Source organism: Galleria mellonella, unplaced genomic scaffold (assembly GCF_026898425.1).
Source record: "Galleria mellonella isolate WM207_F2 unplaced genomic scaffold, CSIRO_AGI_GalMel_v1 utg65, whole genome shotgun sequence".
Lineage (NCBI taxonomy): Eukaryota > Metazoa > Arthropoda > Insecta > Lepidoptera > Pyralidae > Galleria > Galleria mellonella.
In genome coordinates, this window is record NW_026442138.1 from 871,313 (window position 1) to 890,942 (window position 19,630).

At 37.2% G+C, this 19,630-nt stretch overlaps 3 protein-coding genes across 6 annotated transcripts in view; 1 reads left to right on the plus strand and 2 right to left on the minus strand.

The window, feature by feature from the left end:
* The window catches only part of LOC113513885 (atlastin), a 49,236-nt gene extending 42,292 nt beyond the window's left edge, over nt 1-6,944 (minus strand). For 2 of the 4 annotated variants that reach the window (XM_052900575.1, XM_052900573.1), the window contains exon 1: nt 6,529-6,918. In XM_052900575.1, the coding sequence (XP_052756535.1) occupies nt 6,529-6,562 (34 nt within the window). In that variant the 5' untranslated portion in view covers nt 6,563-6,918. Of the gene's footprint in view, nt 1-6,528 lie in introns of all 4 variants that reach the window. The other 2 variants (XM_052900574.1, XM_052900572.1) reach the window with 2 other exon arrangements.
* A 712-nt stretch (nt 6,945-7,656) lies between these two features.
* Nucleotides 7,657-10,183, plus strand: LOC113519696 (viral IAP-associated factor homolog). Its single transcript, XM_026904867.3, has 5 exons — nt 7,657-7,835; nt 7,917-8,049; nt 8,472-8,700; nt 9,013-9,221; nt 9,848-10,183. Exons 1-5 carry the CDS (start codon nt 7,830-7,832, stop codon nt 9,958-9,960), a joined length of 690 nt encoding a protein of 229 aa, XP_026760668.1. The 5' UTR covers nt 7,657-7,829; the 3' UTR covers nt 9,961-10,183.
* Nucleotides 10,184-11,234: 1,051 nt separating this feature from the next.
* Nucleotides 11,235-19,630, minus strand: part of LOC113517152 (integrator complex subunit 1) — a 41,306-nt gene continuing 32,910 nt past the window's right edge. Inside the window, exons 31-36 of the mRNA XM_052900579.1 lie at nt 18,389-18,582; nt 16,918-17,115; nt 15,929-16,117; nt 14,876-15,023; nt 14,184-14,361; nt 11,235-13,037 (exon numbers count right to left, since the gene is read on the minus strand). Coding sequence (XP_052756539.1) covers nt 12,826-13,037; nt 14,184-14,361; nt 14,876-15,023; nt 15,929-16,117; nt 16,918-17,115; nt 18,389-18,582 — 1,119 coding nt within the window. The 3' untranslated portion in view covers nt 11,235-12,825. The remainder of the gene's footprint in view (nt 13,038-14,183; nt 14,362-14,875; nt 15,024-15,928; nt 16,118-16,917; nt 17,116-18,388; nt 18,583-19,630) is intronic.

Genomic DNA, 19,630 nt, shown 5'->3' on the forward strand with positions numbered 1-19,630 from the left:
GCCATATCTCATCCTTCACGAGTAAACACGAATAGGACAGGATAACCCATGCAGGCGACTTTTGCATAGGCTCCCTTTGATTATATTATTACTATTTATTTATACGTATGCGTCATTTAAAATAAAGAAGTGGGGGGGGGGCAATTATTAATCAACTTAGCGCGATGTACTAAATCTCATACACCTTACAACTAAATCGCAGGGGGCTGGCGCACCACCAAACATTGAGTAATGTCAATAACCGGCTCTTGGACACCAGCCAATACGTTCTAGAGCAATAATAGAAATATTTATAAGTTCCGATCGCTCCCTGGACGCCAACTCTGCTGGACGGGATTGCCCAGGAAAATAAATGACGTCACAAACAGGAAGGACGTCAGCGACGGGGCGGACAGCGAGTGAAATTGTTCATCGCAACAAGTGTAATATTGCTTCGCAAAAAAAAAGCTACTTGTAGAATCGCGAACGCACCGATATGCGACGAGATGTTTCGTGAATACATTGTGAATATTGCGTGTTTATGTACAAATTTTGCATTGCAAAGAAAAACATAAGTTTTTATCATCAAACAGTTGAAATAAGACCAACAATTAGACATTGATTTATTTCACTGTAAAACATCCGTATCGAGGATTATATTGAGTAAAAAATGGAAGAACGTACTCATAGCTCTAAAACATAAGTTCAATTTTAATTACTTTCAAATATGTCGATAATTTTGGAAACAAAAAATATTACGCATGTACGATTTGCACTTGACCGGATTTTTTTAGCATGCGGAAGAAGTAACGGACTATTTAGGTATTGATAAACCAATTCAAAGTATTATTATTTGTTTATTATTATTTCAGCCGTTTACTGTCCACTACTGGACATAAGTCTTCCCCATAAGAGTTTTGCCAATCGTATGATAAAAGTTATGAATTTTCAACTATGCTTTTTACGGAGACATAACAAAATTTCTTTACAGGAATTGCATCGAATGAGGTTTGTTTATGCCTATAAGCGACGGTTACTATTTTCCACCAGGTGGACCGTTAGACTGTTTGCTATTTCAAGGTGCATAAAGGCTTCACACGCCTGTTGCCAGTTATGAACCAAGTTCAAAAAGGAGTTTTTTAATTCGTTTTTTTTTTATATTTGTTACTTCATAACTTCGTTCTAAACACTAATTTGGAAGTCTTTTTTATCTAATAAGATATAATTACAGACTGACCTCATAGATTTTTTTAAATTGGTAAAGTAGTTTAGTTTTATAGATCAAAATTGGTTTTGGGAAAATTGAAGTCGATTTCTAAAAATTTTTATTCAGTGTCCTATCATTTCTATATCTCACTTCTCAAAGCTGAACATGGGATACAAGCTGATAAAGTAGCATATATATATATATATATATATATATATATATATATATATATATATATATATATATAGAATCTCCATGGTTTGTTAGAAATGAGGAGATACATAACTATATGCAAATTAATACTGTTAAAGAAGAGATAAGGATGAACAGCAAAAAATATAAACAGCGTCTTATAAATCATACGAATGACCTGGCTGGAGAACTACTCACAGCACAACAATCTACGAGACTGAGACGATGGCTTGTATTGAACCTTGACACTGGAGTCTGAAGAGCTTTACAAAATCATTCTGAGAGAGCTGTCAGTGGACTGCTTCTCAAAACGCTAATTTTCACACATGACACTATCTGATTATGGCTGTTATGGAAGAGTCGATTGCAGATAACAAGAGGAAATATATATATATATATATATATATATATATATATATATCTTTATGGGTATCTCTAACCTATATAAGTTACAGGAGGTTAGATAAATATAGGAATATTGTTTTAATGAAAATTACACGCATATCGATTGTTTGTGGTCATTTCACGCATTATTGCATCCATCGTGCTACCGAATGATAATGTTATGTGTACTCCGCATGTATGAATAATGCATGTTGCACTACTAAACCACTACGATACGACCATCACGATAAGTATATTGCAGTGAAAATATATTAGTAATTTCTATTCAATAATATAAGATAAATTTATCATGTTTGTATATTTATAGTAATATAAAATATAATGGTTGCGAGAGGTTGAAGACCGTGCAAAATGGAGAAATATCATAAGAGAGGCACGAGACACCTTTCAAGGACATGACCTTCAGTAAAGAGGTGACCGAAGAGAGGGAGATATTTGAATAATGGTTAACAATTCCAAAGAGGACACAGGTTCTAAATTCGAGTGCAAATTTTGGTATTAATATTTAAAATAGTGGACGGATCGACAATTAACTTTGTTTTCGTGTTATTCTCATATTAATTTTTTGAAGATAAAAGTTGGAGTTTCCCTCTTTTCGCGGTTGCTTCGCAAACCGCTTTTTACGAAACAAAATTGTCATATAAACACACGATGTAATATATGGTCGATTCCATGATTACGGAAGTCGACTTTACAAAAATACTAAGATAATTTTAACTCTTATGTCTTATGTCTTGTTTTCGTTCAGGAAAACACCATTAATTCTATATTGCTCAAAAATATTCCGATGGTCGCTCGCTAGAGTTGCGTACGTAGTTATTTGCTGCCATGTCATGTTAGTACATTAATCATAGATGACCGCTCCGTAAATAGGCACTCGATTCATTCAGAGCACAGCAGTATTACACTTGTCGAAATAAAAAAAACCTGCCTTACAGATTGGCACTGACCCAGATTTTTTTTATGGATGGAAATGCAAAACTTCGCTTGCGCTATCGATATAGGTTAGTGAGGTTCTGATGAAGGATGACAAGTGTGGATGATAACAGACCAGTTGGTCCATCGTAACAAATTCAATAACAGTTAGTTCAGTTAACGTTTTCCAGAAGGGGACATGTCCGAGTCAACCTGACAGGATAAATTACTAACAACGTGGCCGCTAGTCCTCATTACCACCCCCCCCCCCACAAAAAAGCAACCACAAAAAAAAATTATTGAAAGTCGCTTAAAATTTGTCGGAACAAATTCAAAAATCATGATCCTCTGTTTACCAGCAGTCAAGTAAACATGAGTACAGAGGGCCCACCATGAAATGTTTTTCGAAATTTCGGAGCCAAACGAAACAGAAATTTGATGTTAAAATTACATAATACATGCCGTTTGGAAATATTAAAAATGTTAAAATATTGTTCCTTTGGACTTTTATGATAGGATGTATGACGAACGAAATGTTAAACTCCATTTATTGGGTCCGATTTTGGTATAAACAAAAACACTTAATTGAGTCCGAAATTTCGTAATTTCATTTCATAGTAGACCCGCAGTCCACACACAAGTGCGGCGGGTTCAAAGGAGTTTTCACTAGCGAACCGTCAAATTGTGGAATGAGTTCCTTATAGAGTTTGTCTCTAGAGATCACCTGACCGTCTGGGGTTAAAAACGATAAAAAAAAATTGAGATGCATGGATACAATTACCGTGACAGCTGTTCGAAGAATATATTATTCGTTTACCAATCGTCTAGAGGGTCATGATAGGTGTCTAAATGCGTTATAAATAACTAATTATTATATTATAAACATCATTAAAGCCGGACATAGCTCTCAACTACATCAATATCGTATGATCATAACACTTACATACATATACATACATATCTGTCACGCCTGTCTCCCATTAGGGTAGGCAGAAACAAATGGAACGCCAAATGCTTCGATTCAAACAAACCGACACACATAACACTTTTATGAGACTTATAATATAATACATATACAAAGCAAAGCCACCATTCCATTAAAAAACAAATAAGCACCGAATCGATTTATGTTTAACTAGCCTTATCCAAGTTTGGATGGATGTACGAAACATATTCGTTAGTACAATACGCAATGATAACCATTCAGTCCGCTAACGAGCTATAATTACCTAGTTCTTTCCACTACGCTTTTAGTTTTCACTACTTTCGCCGGCCATTTTTATTTATATATTTTGTTCACTACCAAGTGACAGCAAAAGTGGTTTTACTGACTGTTTTTTTTTTATCAAAAACCTAAGTTATTTTTAGGAATTCCTAAGGAAATATTCTATAGAAAAAAATAACAGAATGCATTACAAAATTCTATTTACGAGTTGTGTATTAATAAGCTGTATTTTTTTTGATGGGTGAAAATGGTATGGTAACCCCGCCTGCGCTAACGGGATACACTGGCGGAACACCAGTGAAGGGTGATAGATGAAAATGAAAACAGGCTAGTTAGCCCATCATGATGAATTCATCAGGAATTAACCATGATAGTTTCCAGGGAGGACCACGTGGAGTTCGACCTGGTTGGGTATATTGCTAGCAATGGGATTCCCAGTCTCCATTACTAACAATCCTTTTCCCCCTCATAAGCTGTATTGGTTATTTATAAAAAGATTACTTCAGTTTGATCTATCAATAAATAACAAAATTAATGGAAGCTTTTCCTAAATTTAAACAGGAAAAGGAGACAATGGTACTATGCGGATAAAGCAGTGGTAATCAGCTAGTCTACCAAATTAAAAAATCATTGCAGGTGCATACTTAATACATACATATCTGTCATATCTGTTTCCCATTAGGGTAAGCAGTAACAATGGAATGCCAAAGAGCCACACCCATGTGTACATATTTCTTAGAAATATTGGAAATGAGAAGCTAATGATCTACCAGATGGGTAGTTATGATGGTCATATATATGATAACCATGGACAGCAATTTTTACAGCCTAGGCTTACGTAACATAGCTGTGACAGAGAAATTTGTGAGATGTTATGCCTCATAACAAAGATTGCAAAGCAATCTTCTCTTTGCCAACAATATATTTAAAACAATGTACACCCTGTGTAATGTTCATATAGGTATAATGATTGTAGACAGATAGATACTTTTGTTTCCTTCAAAAAATTACACTAGTGATAAAATAAATCAAGATATTCAACTAATCGTTTTTTTATTTGTACTACTTTACTTGACATCGTTAGACTGCGTCATTTATTTTACTTCTTGTTCTACATTTTAGTTAAGTTTTATAAAAAAAAAACAATAATATTGAAATGATTATTTACCAAAATGGATATTTATAAATAACTTTATATATATGTAAAATCAGGTTTTGAATAACGATATACCTATTATCAAAATAGTATCACTTAGCACATCAATTAAATTGTGTAAGCTATAACATAGCTTTCTATGTTTAGAGAATGGTCCGCTTACTGACTAGAATGTATTTGCATAACAAATAATGGGTTCAGTGGATCACCACCGATAAGAATACATATTGTCCAACTGTGGGCTGATAAGACATCAGTTGTCCCTATTCAGTTCATCTAGTGTAGTGGATGGTAAAATTATTAATTTTCTACCTTTTAAAATCGATTGTAATCACCATTTGACTTGAGCTAATGACCTATTATGTCATAGACATGTTTAGGTAAGTAAATTTTTAAAAATGCCTTGAACTTAAAGAGCGAAAGCAGCCTGTTACTTATTTAAATATATTACGGAAGAGTACATTTTTTTTTATAATTATATTAATGTTTTATATTCCAACTGTGTTAAGAAGGGCAATAACTAATTGAGTAACTGCCTAATAAAGTAATGAATTATAATGAAATAAAACAATATTCTAAACCTAACATGGGAAGAAATGTACACTTAAATGTCTTCCTAAAGATATGTATTAATATTATTATGTATAGATATATACATACATATGTATAGATAAATTATTTATTTTCTTTTCTAATATGGTATACAGTTATAGTACTTCATATTATATAGATTCATATCACAAAGAGGTATATATCTTTTAAATACTATAGAAAATATTTAAATTAATTATATTTCAACACCACTAAAATAAGAAAAAAGAAAGTGCATCATTATATTTTTATAATAAACATATGAAATCTGTAGTTATTTAGAATAGAAAATTTCAGTGATTCATACTAAACACAAAAGTGATTTAATTATAAATTTTACAAAACAAAATTTGCATTAACATTTTTATGTAATCAAAGATTGAATTAGTCAATTCACTTATATAAATAATCAAGTTTATAGGTATAGGTAGTATCTAAAAAACAAAGTTGACTACCATGTTACATACAAAGACATTTTTTGTTTGATTTGATGGTTCAGAGATTGTCATTGTATAGTGTATCGTTTTCATTGTCATCCTTTGTTATGAGATGTAATTAGATATGATATGTTTGCAATTTAAATACAAATTTTTGTTGATTTGTTACAATAATAAATTGTCATTCACATATATAAAATACAGTCAACAGCAGTATCATATTGGTGAATATAATAAATATTTAATATTATTCTACATAAAGGCAGCTAATCAAACTGTGAATTATATATACAGCCAGCAATCCAACTGTTCAAAGTACACTGTCACAATAAAGATAAAATTGTTCAAACAAACAACAAGTGCGACGGTGCACATAACCTCGATAATCTGTGATTAATAGAATAAAAACAAGTTCGTGTACCTGATTCCAAACTCCTGTCTGCGCCCCCGGTCATTTTTGAGATGATCCGACACAAAAGTTATCACTCAAGTTGTGAGGCGAATAGCACACTTCAATCCTGGCAGACCAGCACCGTAATCCAAGCAGCAATTATAAAAAGAACCCAGTTTCAATGTCACAAAGGCAACACGAGGATGACTGGCGGGACCGCGGTAACGGGCAGACCACAGCTGTCCGCGCAACGCACTAACAACGCACGCACCCTATTCAATAATATTTTAACATTATTTACCTTCTCCCTCTTGGAAATTAGTTTCTCGATGTTTATGTCCTTCGATATCAGCCATGTTACATTTATTTATTTCGAGACTTGACTGAACATAGCGAACAAAATTTTTCCAACTCGACGCAGATTGACAATTGACATTTTAATGACAAGTTCACTAAAAAAGAAGTCGTGTCACTTGTCAAATATGTCAGGAATACGCAAAATTTATCTAGATACTCGTACATACTTATATAAATCTAGAAACAACGAGTGAAAAAGAAAATATGTAATAAATTAAATATTTGTCTCAGTGATAGATTACACGAAAATATTATATTATTATAAGTTATTATAAAAAATTATATTATATTCCGAAATTTTTGCCTGCTATGAATTGAGAAAATTAGCATCTGATGGTGTATCTTTCGTCTTCTTTTTACTAATTATATTTACATAAGAAGAAAGGAAGCAACCATATGATTTACAGTTTTTATTTTATCATTCCTTCTATGTAATTCCTTATTCTTAGGGTTGAGTAGTAAGTATTTCTATATGAGAATAATCTTAAGATTGTATATAGTATATCTTCTATAAATAAAATTCCAGTGTATATACCTTGCTCATATTATACTTTTTACCTTGGGCATAATACAAAGACATATTATGTTTGTATATATATATCAATTCAAATATTGTTGTGATCCAAAAATTCAAAATTGGATTAATTAAACTCATCTACTCCTTTCTTTAAATAAAAGTATTCATACATATTCTTTTGCAATTCCATAATGAATTTATAACAGAAATGTAACAAAATACGATTTTTCTTGGGTATTCAAAATCGGCTCAAAGGTTGGGTATGCAAAGTCAATCTAATTCGGCTCTTCAGCACATCACTAAGCTTAGGTGTCAAATTTCATTAATTCTACTTGTTTAACTTTTTTCTTTATTTCAATAATTTACGTCATACGTATTTACTTATGAACTAAATAGAAATTTTTATACTTATAGGTAACCAATATTTAATTTAATTTGTGTAAATATTATATACAAAATGCAGGTATGTGACGACTTAGGTCTCTTTTAACTTTAAATTAATTCAATATAAATAAGGAAATAAATGTTTCATATTTATTTTTAGAATCCAAATGAAGATACAGAATGGAATGATATCCTGCGATCGAAGGGTATTCTTCCCCAGAAGGAGAAAGAGGTCTCAGAGGATGAAATCGTGAATATGATCGAAGAAACTATTAAACAGAAACAAGCTGAAAGTATGTGAGGTTATGTCAACACCTGTTAGCTTTATTACCATTTTCTAGTAGTTTTACTATAAATCTGTGTCATTTACTGCCTACTTAATTAATTTTAGTTTTTTTATGCTACTATTGTTTAAAAGGTGCCTACTGTATCTAATCTGTTCTGCTGTATTCTACATTGGTTTTTCTATGAGTCATTTAATTTATAAGACAGGAAAACTGTTTTATTTTATTTTAGTATTACATAAATTTACTTCAATCTGATTGCCTTAGATGAGTCTTTAGGGTTTGGCTAATAAAATTCTGAAATAATTAAGTGATAAATCCTTTCCAAACAATAGTTTATTCTGGTATAACTATACCCGAATTTAGCCTCTGGAGACATCTACAAATATAAATTCAGTGGTGTGATACGGCCACTTTGTTTTTATTTCTAGAGGACAAACAATTATCAGAACTAGACTTGGATGGCCTTGATGAGTTGGAAGACTCAGAAGATGAGGCCGTGATAGAGGAATACAGAAGGAAGCGCATTGCTGAGCTCAAGAGGTTGGCAGAAAAGCCACGGTTTGGAGATGTGATGGAGGTGTCCGGACAGGACTATGTACAGGAAGTTAACAAAGCTGGAGATGGCATCTGGGTGGTTATACACTTGTACAAGCAAGGGTTAGTTCTAAATACTAAAAGTTTATTATATATTAATTATTAGTATTATATATATGTATAAAATAGTTAGTTATTAGTATTTTATGGTTTTGTTTGTGACAATTGAGAGATTAATTGATTTTTGTAAGAATCAATATCTGATATTTTGTGGATTGTATTACAAAAATTATAATAACTACAAATCATATAATTTAAATGGAAGTAATAAAATGAGGAAATAATGTTTGCAAATATATAAAATAAACCTCATAAATTCAAATTAAATGCATTCTTGATATCTGTATTTGATTGTGCTTTTATCTTATGTTCTAGTATCCAACAATGTGCACTAATCAATCAACACATGCGGCAGCTAGCGGCCAAGTTTCCATACACAAAATTCCTAAAAGCAGTAGCACAGACATGCATCCCAAACTTTCCTGAGAGGAACTTGCCCAGTTTGTTTGTTTATTTCGAGGGTGATATGAAGAAGCAGTTCATTGGACCTCACGAGTTGAGAGGCACAGCACTCACATGTGATGGTAATTTAATTTGTTATAATTATAGTTTAGCCTGTGTTTTCGTGTTTATTAATTATCTAGACTGTAAATAATTTAATTTTTGTTAACAGTAACTTTTAATTAATCTATTGTTGTTATGTCTAGGTAATTATTAAGCTACTACAGCTGTAAGCTTCCCTCAAAAATAATAAATATACTATCTATGTACTCAGGTCTTTGCCAAGGTTTTAAGACTGCAGTGTTTTCTTTTTTAAGTAGATATATGTAAAAAGATGTCTTGAGTTGGCACAAAATGTTAAAACACACATTCATAGCATATTTGAATGTAGTGTCTTAATGTAAAGGCTTTATAATCTTATTTATATTATTCTTTTATCTGTGTTTTCTTTGTACTTGCCATATTTTGTAAATAACCTTTATAGAATTTAGTCTAAAAATAAAGCAGACGAAAAATCAGTTAATTTACAAATATTTTGAATTTTGCTATGCATTTATGTGCTTTTATTTTGATAAAGATATGTTAAAATTATTTACTAAATAATCAAAATGTAAAATAAAAAAAAAAGATAATAGGTTTTTAACTGCAAAAGAGCAGCATTTCAACTTGCACTTCACATGTCAACATTAAGTAATAATTTTTTTTTCAGAACTGGAATATATATTAGGCTTAGTGGGCGCAGTGGACACCAAAATTAAAGAGGACCCCAAACCAAAAATTAAAGACAAGCTATTTGCAGATCTGGGATCTAATGATTGGTGATAAATACATTTTACCATCCTTCGATAGTATGTGTGTGTGTGTGTGTGAATGTGCGAGTGTCACTTTGCTATTGAATGCGGGTTATTGTCTAAGCTTGAGGTGCAATTATTTATTTAGTACTTATAAAGAATCAATAACATAATGTTGATATTATTATAGTATTTTTATGGAACAAAACTTCATCGATGAATGACTTCATAATAAAATGTTAATTTTAATATCATCTCTGTGTATTATTTACTACTCCATCTCGATACTTTACTTGTTTATTAAAGAAAAAAATCAACAGCTAATAAATTTCATAATAAAAAATATGATAAAAAGCCAATTACGGGTTTTCACATATAAAAACAAGATTTAACTAATGCACATGACATCGCTAGCACTTACAATCAAATTAGAGTAATAACGTTAGAAGATGAATTATCAAAGAACCACTGACTCAGCACATGCACAGATAATATAAAACTATACTAGGCACATGTCTTGCAGATTCTATCTTAGAATCAAATAAATTTAAATAAATCTAATCTATATCGATTGTTTAATCCGAGGTTGATATAAAATTTAAAATGCCGACTTTCCGAAATAACTTTCCGTATATTTTTTACGCCATATTTGACAAAACGATTTTTTTTTATTTCTACATTATAGCAAAGACATACTACAGATACTGCCTTAACATCGATTTTGTGAAACATATTTGTTAATTATACTGTACCCTGCTGTTTCGTATTATACAAACTTTATTTATGGTATTCAAACTATAAATATAGTGAGGTACTTTCGCATTTGACGCTGTTCAACTCGTGGTTCTAAAAATTATATAACTGATGACTATGTTCCCTTAATTATGCTTGATTTTCTCTAATTTTATAAAAAAAATTTTATACCACAGGTGGCAAACAAGCATACGGCCCACCTGATGGTAAATGGTTACCGTAGCCTATGAACAGCTGCAATACCAGAGGTATTACGCGCGCGTTGCCGACCCTGAAGAAATCTCTTTACCCCCCTTTTACCAAGCGAGTATATTTTGAATAGACCATATTTATCGTCGAATTACTGAATTTTCTTAAAGTTGTTCATAAATATAAAATAATTTGGTACAATTAGAATTAAAAATTGACACCTAAAGTTTTGGTGTGTATTTTTATTTATACAACTTAGAATGTCAAACAAGCTGACTTCCCACCTGATGGAAAGCGGTAACCATCGCCTATAGACATGAGCAGTATATTCAGTAAAGTATATATATGTCAATAATAAACAAATTTATTAAATTTTCTTCTTTATTCAATACAACTTATGACTACGATATCAAATAATACTATTTCTATTATTTACAAAATCAATCTTACATATTATAAAGTCATATTCAGGAATAGATGTGCCATAACTCATTAAATTTAGGATTCACACTATTTCTCGTACTAGGGTAGACAGAGATTAAATAATCATATAAAAATACATAGATTCCGCGCTTTTTAGACCGAAACTAATACTTTTTTTATACCACTGAGGTGGCAAACAAGCTTACGGCCCACCTGATGGTAAGCGATTACCGTAGCTTATGAACGCCTACAATACCAGGGGTATTACACGTGTGTTGCCGACCCTGAAGAAACCTCTTTATTCCCTTTAGAACATGCTGTAGTCTTTTAGAAAAACCTCGGCAGGAAGCTCATTCCATAACCTAAGTGTTCATGGGGGAAAACATCTCCGAAATCGCGTTGTACGCGACCATCTAGTCTGTAGGGTATGAGGGTGAACTCCCTGTCGATGGCGAGCCGTACGATGGTAAAAAGTGGCCGTAGGCCGTGGCCAATACTATGTAGGTGCTTACTTTGATTTTTTCAGTAGCATTAATAACATTTGGAGCCACTCTAGGACACACAATATATAATATATACATGTTAACAGAGATTTTAAAGAGTAACTGTTGAGTTTCTTGCGGGCTCTTCTCAACAGATAACCTTTTGAATCCTGCATTAGATTAAAAAAAAATGGCGAATTAAAAGTGCTTGTAAACAAGTGTATTTTTATAAAAATAATTTGAATGAAACTTGAAATTTCAGATTTTACAATATAGTATTATATTTAAGGTTTGGTAAAAAGTACGCCGAGGATTGTCACTCATTTGCGAGGTGCTTTAAGGTGTGGCAGACCATATTTGCATTGGAAAACATTAGTGACGGAGTCAGAAAACAATGTCCCCCTATTCACTCATAGGACGTCGTTGGAGGCGATTAAGGAACAAAATACCAAACATAATTTTTTATACAACTTAAAATGGCAAACAAGCTGACGGCCCACCCGATGAAAAGTGGTAACCGTCGCCTATAGACATGAGCAGTACCATGGACATAACAGAGTATACTGTTTCGCCCATGATACCCCCCATGCGTTGCCATTCCTGAGGACTTAGGTGTTATTCCTCTGTACCCAGTAAATTCACGCCAGTGTGTGCAAGCCACGCCACATCAGTGCAAGAGAAGGAAATCTTGCAATAAAACCTTATATCCGGCTAGCATAGTTGGTTTTGTATTTTTCATGGTCTTTTTACTTATATTCAACAGTGGTACATTAATGAATCGTTAACCCTTCTCAGCATAATTTTTTTATTGGTGAAATAAGTCAAGATGATATAATTCATGTTCAAAATTCAAACAAAATGGTTAAAAAAATAAATTTGACAGCTATGTTTTTTTTTTCTGCAATGGACATTAAAAAGGTATCGAGACACGATCAACTTAAAGTGAACTTATTCTTTTATATAATTTTTGGGCACTCAATGTTATGATGGAAATTTCCACCATTATGCAAAGAAGGGTTAAGACTAGTGGCATCTAGCCACGGTGGTGCTCAGCAGCCGCGGTGCAGGTTGATGGTGGTGACGCACTTGGCGATGCACTGCTCGACGGGGTGGCGCGACTTCATGCCCAGCTCGAACACACGCATCAGGATCAGGGTGGCGTGCTCCTGCATCCCGATAATTAGGTCCGGCAGCTTGTCCAGCACCGACTGTGTGATCTCCGGCCGTGATGAGTCCAGGCATTCCAGTATCACGTCCAGACCTGCCGGTTTTGTTTAGGTTGGTAAGATTATAATTATGGCAGTATGAATGTACAACTATGAGCATTATTCATGATGTAATAAAAAAGTATAATGTAAATGCATTTTATTAATATAATAAAAGTCATTATATTACTGAATTTTCGTTACTTTTAGGCGTAGCCCTAAATCCCGTCGACACATGACGACCCTGCATTGTCGGACGCAGTGTGATATGAAATTAGAGTGAATTTGTACAGTACAATGTCAAACTAATTATAAACTTGATAGATTTAGATCATCGCTTCCAAAGTGACCTATTTTGTCTATTCTGTCTTTGTTTCTCTTAAGGACATAATATTTATAATTGCTTGTGTATATATTGTTGATTTTATTACTTTTTTTTCACTATTTCAATTTTATATTCCTTTTTATATTAATACCCGCCCACTATGTATTTTTTATTACAACACATTTGTGATTTGTTAATCTTTATCGGGTGCCCACGATACAGGCTCGCCTAGTGTGGGGCCCATTGTATTTTGTATTTGTAATTTTGTCAAATAATAATAAATAAAATAAATAAATAGACTATGACTAGAAGTATCAGTACAGGCAACTCAATTAATATTGCTACTGGCGTATTTAAGATCATTTTAAAAAAGGGGCGTAGTCTTTTAAAAAGGCGTATGCGTAGTCTCTGTGTCTTTTTTAATGGGTGCTACTGGAATGGTTACCCCGCTTGCGCTATCGGGATACGCCGGGGGGCACCAGTAAGGGACCAGTAGGTGACGATGAAAGCAGATCAGTTCAAGTCTGTACGCATTACAGTTGAATGCTGTACTCGTGTCCAGCGAGCTTACTACGAAAAGAAATTCTGAAATTTCGGACTCAATTTCGTGTTTTCGCTTATACTTAAATCGGACCAATAAATGGAGTTTAACATTTCGTTCGTCATACATCCTATCATAAAAGTCCAAAGGAACAATATTTTAACATTTTTAATATTTCCAAACGGCACGTATTACGTAATTTTAATATCAAATTTGCGTTTCGTTTGGCTCCGAAATTTCGGAAAACGTTTCATGGTAGGCCGTCAGGGTCGTAGTGGGTACTGGCAGGGGTGGTGGACGGCGAGGCGAGGCGAGGCGAGGCGGGCGAGGCGGTACCGGGCTTGATGTCGGTGAGGGCGACGGCGGGCAGCAGGCGCGCCAGCAGGCCGAGCGCGGCGGCCCGCAGCGGCGCGTGCGCGTGCGCGGCCAGCGGCGCCGCCGCGCGCAGCAGCGCCGCCGCCGCCGCCGCGCCGCCCCACGCGCCGCCGCGCCGCCCGCCCCACGCCTCCACCTCCTGCGCACACGCACGCGGGGACCATATTACAAATACATCTCGTGTGATATTTATTTATTCACAGGAAAGAGCAAACAGATACAGTTTAGGATCACAAAACAAGCCACAAGTAGCAACAATATAGATACAAGGCGCTGTACATAAAGCAACAAAAATAGGAGTTAACAAAAAAAAAATGACAGATAAAATACAAAGTAAAAATTAATTGCAAGTATTTGATTAAAATATAACTTTCTTGTCCATACAATAGTAATTCAAATTGACTATGAATAAAACAATTATCTACTCAGTTAGTCTCTCACTAATATTATATTTTTCGAAAATAGATCTATATTAAGAGTTCCACAAATAGTATTAAACTTGTTACTAGCTCGCCAAAGGAACAAATTTTTTTCTTACTCTCAAATTGAATTGAAACAAGTTCCAAATCGAATTCCAATTTCAAATTTAGAATTAAAACAAATTCATATTTGGAACACGTTCGTGGGAGTAATGGTAAAGAGCGGCGCGGCACCTGTATGTAGTTGTGCAAGTCGTCGGGCGGGTCGCGGCGGCGCTGCAGCGCCAGCAGCGCGTGCGGCGGCGGCGCGGCCGACGCGGACGCGGCCAGCTCGCCGCCCGCGCCGCTCAGCGAGCTCAGCGAGCTCAGCGCCGGCGTGCTCCTGCACGTGCACAACACACAACCGTACGCATTCGAGATAACATACGGAAACTAAACGTAGTAAGCAAAGTAGTAGTAGACCAGAGGGAGACTTTGTACAAAAGTCGATTGCTTGGGTACATCTGTCCCGTTCGTGTTTCTACCGTGAAACAGTTGTGTTTGCATGGCTGTGTTTCGGTTTGAAGGGTGGGATATGGCGTGAATTTACTGGGTACTCAGGAATGGCAACGCATGGGGGGTATTATGGGCGAAACAGTATACTCTGTTATGTCCATGGTACTGCTCATGTCTATAGGCGACGGCTACCACTTTCCATCAGGTGGGCCGTCAGCTTGTTTGCCATTCTAAGTTGTATAAAAAAAAAAGACACCAAACGTAAACAATAAATCAATAAACATGCGTGTGCACGCGACCATCATATAAAGCGAACGCTTACATATGTTATTCCATTCGTACCATTAACCTGCCCTATAAATATGATTTAGTAAAAAAAAAAAAAGAAATTTCCACACAATTTCTAGTTAAAATTAAATAAAACCCCAAATAATTATTCCAAAATGATAAACATGATTATTAAAAATTTAATAAATTGTTTATGACGTAGTCATATACAATGTAATATAATTCGAAAAAAAAAAAATAGTTCATGCGACATGAATCATGCTCCAACCCTTCGATATATTCTGAACAATTATATGACAATTTAAAATGCATCCGCCTCTTCTCACGCGCACAGTTCGCATAATTACTGTATGTAAATGCCCCTTGTGTCGTAAAAAAAAAATGTAAACGTGATCATTGTTTATATCTATAATAAGTTTACTATTGTCATGTTTTGGAGGGAACAGTAAAGAGTATCATTGGATGACTTTACAGAATTGTTTAAAGATTATTGTTAGTACTAACGCGATTATGTCCTTGTGCGCTTGCAGTAGCGCGGCGGCGGGAGCGGGCCGCGCGGCCACGTACCGGCGCAGCAGCGCCGCCACGCGGTGCTGCAGCCCCGCCTCGCGGGCGCCTCCGCCGCCGCCCCCGCCGCTGCTCTGCTTCTTCACCATGTTCAGGAAGCACTCTAGTATCGTGTGGATCTCCTCGCTGCAACGCAAACCACATGTATTTAACATTCGAGGCGAGATTTCAAATTCGAACGTAGTAATTCGAAATTTAAATAGTGGCTAGTCGATTTTTTATTAATTTAACGCGCGAACCGCGGACCGGTCATTGTGACCGGTGTTTTAAATTCATTACTTAAATATCTCCGAAATTTGTTGTTATAGAGAGCTAAGTTTTTGTGACTTTTCATTTACCACTTCTTACTGCATGATGCGAAAAAATTCTCAAACAATGTGCGGAAATCAAAAACACAATTTTACTTTTTAAGTTCAATGACGAATAACGAACAATAATAATTTTTCACGCGCCATAATGTTCCTTTGTTTTTTTTTTTCAATAAACAGTTTTCTATTTGCATGCCAGTTCGAAATTTAAATAAAACCTATTATTAATTATCTCTTTGGTAGCCATGTTTCGAAGTAAAAAGTCATTCCATTTTTAAATTACAGGACAGATATGAGTTTACATAGTAATTTATCTGGCCGCAAAACACGACAGATATGGATTTTCATACAACTTTTGCCGGCCGCTGCCCGCGTGTATTTGGCCAGTACGGCAATAGCATTATAAGTTTGCAATCCAATTATAGTCGCGCTCAACATTCACAGAGGTGAAACAGAATACGTCGATTTATAATACAAAAAAGATTTACGTATAAAATACAAATCAGTTTACTTTCAAAGAATAGGTAGTTTTTGGAAGGCCCATATGTTTATATTTTAGAAATCCATTATTAAACTAGTAACAATGATATGTAGGCAGCGGGCGGTGGCGGTGGTTACCAGGTGTGCGGGGCGAAGAGCTCGGCGTCGGGCAGCGCCTCGAGCGCGGCCAGCAGGTGGTGGTGATGGTGGTGGTGGTGGTGGTGGTGGTGCAGCAGCGAGCCGCGCAGCAGCGCCGCGGCCAGCGGCAGCGCGCGCCCGCCCGAGCCCTCCACGCGCGACCACAGCGCGCGCACGCCAGCCTCCATGCGCCACACCCTGTCGGCCACCGCTGCCACTGTACCACCTCTGTCCCATTCGTGTTTCAACCGTGACGCAGTTGTGTTTGCACGGCTGTGTTTCGGTTTGAACGGTGCGATATGGCAGTAATTTACAGGGTACAGAGGAATAACAACTTAGTCATCAGGAATGACAACGCATGGGTGGTATCATGTGCGAAACAGTATACTCTGTTATGTCCATGTTACTGCTCATGTCTATAGGCGACGGTTACCACTTTCCATCAGGTGGACCGTCAGCTTGTTTGCCATTCTAAGTTGTATAAAAAAAAATCTACAGCTCCTAAAAACACAACTTGCATAGTAAGAATTCTATGTTCAAGTAATTACTTCATTAAGAAGTGATCAAGCAATAAGTAATTCACCCGTTTATAAATACGAATGAATCGCTTATAAATACAGCCAATAACGGATTTTATTTGTACAAACGATAATTACGATTCCAAAACGAGGTATACAAGTTAGAATGAATGTATGCAGGTAATATAAATACATGTAAGAAAAAAAAACATGTATAATAATGAATAGCCATAAAGTCAAGTTAACTCTTAAAAGCTTGATTTTTTAAATCAAATAAAAAAATATATATGTGTACGCTTTACTGTGTTTACTAATGGGAAAAAATAGTAAAAAACAAAATTAAAACGATATTTTTATATACATATTTAAAAAAAAAAATTTAGTATAATTTTTGATACTTTAGGCATTACGAGTAATCAAAATATTTAAATTTATATAACAATGAAACAATGCAAACCCCGGTATCAAATTTGAAACTTCAGGTATTTAAGGATGAATTAATATATAAAATAATTAAAATCCACGTCGCTACAGTTCAGATATTGACAGCAATGATTAAGTAATACAATTTCATGGTTACCAATTGTAAAAAAATTGTGTAACTCTTAGTAATAGGCTCTAACTACCCTATTAACAGCAAATTACCTCATCAGGGGGGAGGGGGGAAAGGGATTGTTAGTAATGCAGACTACCAGTCCCATTACTAGCAATATAATGTCAGGTCGACCTTCACGTGGTTCCCTTCGGAAACCGTTGTGCCGAATTCCAGGTATGTTCATCACGATGGACCAACTGACTTGCCTTTCCATTCTCACCTATCATCCCTCACTGGCGCCCTGCCAGCGTATACCGTTAACGCAGGTGGGGTTACCATTCCATTATCATCCATCTTCAAAAGCATCTTCGATATACGAGGGTAGAGATTAGAATAAAAATTGGCAAGTTGTACAAACTTGGCAGTGTGGTCCTTGCTGTGCGTGTGCTGCGCGGTGGTGGAGGCGATCGCAGTGAGCAGCGAGTGTGATACGCGGTCGGTGGCGCTGGTGGTGGCGGCCGCCGCGGCCGTTAACGAGCACGTCGACAGCAGCGGAAGCCGCTGCTGCGGCCGCTCTGAGCACTGCAGCAGCATTTGGTGGATCCTCGGCACCTAGTGTACAAACAAAGGTTTTAAAGAGAGAAAAAATTAGAAGAAGTTCACCGAATAGAAGAATCGGAAATTTGTCTGTCTCCAATTGCTCCAGTTGGGAATAAATCGCAGAAGCAGCGCCACGCCACCGTGTCGAGGAGGGCGACCTTTGTACCTTCATGTAGAGCAGCAGCAGCATGAGCGGGTGGTGCGCGGCGGCGGCCAGCGCGCAGGCCAGCAGCGAGTGCGCGGCGCCGCAGCAGCGCAGCAGCAGCGGCAGGCGCGCCACCTTCGTACCTTCATGTAGAGCAGCAGCAGCATGAGCGGGTGGTGCGCGGCGGCGGCCAGCGCGCAGGCCAGCAGCGAGTGCGCGGCGCCGCAGCAGCGCAGCAGCAGCGGCAGGCGCGCCACCTTCGTACCTTCATGTAGAGCAGCAGCAGCATGAGCGGGTGGTGCGCGGCGGCGGCCAGCGCGCAGGCCAGCAGCGAGTGCGCGGCGCCGCAGCAGCGCAGCAGCAGCGGCAGGCGCGCCACCTTCGTACCTTCATGTAGAGCAGCAGCAGCATGAGCGGGTGGTGCGCGGCGGCGGCCAGCGCGCAGGCCAGCAGCGAGTGCGCGGCGCCGCAGCAGCGCAGCAGCAGCGGCAGGCGCGCCACCTTCGTACCTTCATGTAGAGCAGCAGCAGCATGAGCGGGTGGTGCGCGGCGGCGGCCAGCGCGCAGGCCAGCAGCGAGTGCGCGGCGCCGCAGCAGCGCAGCAGCAGCGGCAGGCGCGCCACCTTCGTACCTTCATGTAGAGCAGCAGCAGCATGAGCGGGTGGTGCGCGGCGGCGGCCAGCGCGCAGGCCAGCAGCGAGTGCGCGGCGCCGCAGCAGCGCAGCAGCAGCGGCAGGCGCGCCACCTTCGTACCTTCATGTAGAGCAGCAGCAGCATGAGCGGGTGGTGCGCGGCGGCGGCCAGCGCGCAGGCCAGCAGCGAGTGCGCGGCGCCGCAGCAGCGCAGCAGCAGCGGCAGGCGCGCCACCTTCGTACCTTCATGTAGAGCAGCAGCAGCATGAGCGGGTGGTGCGCG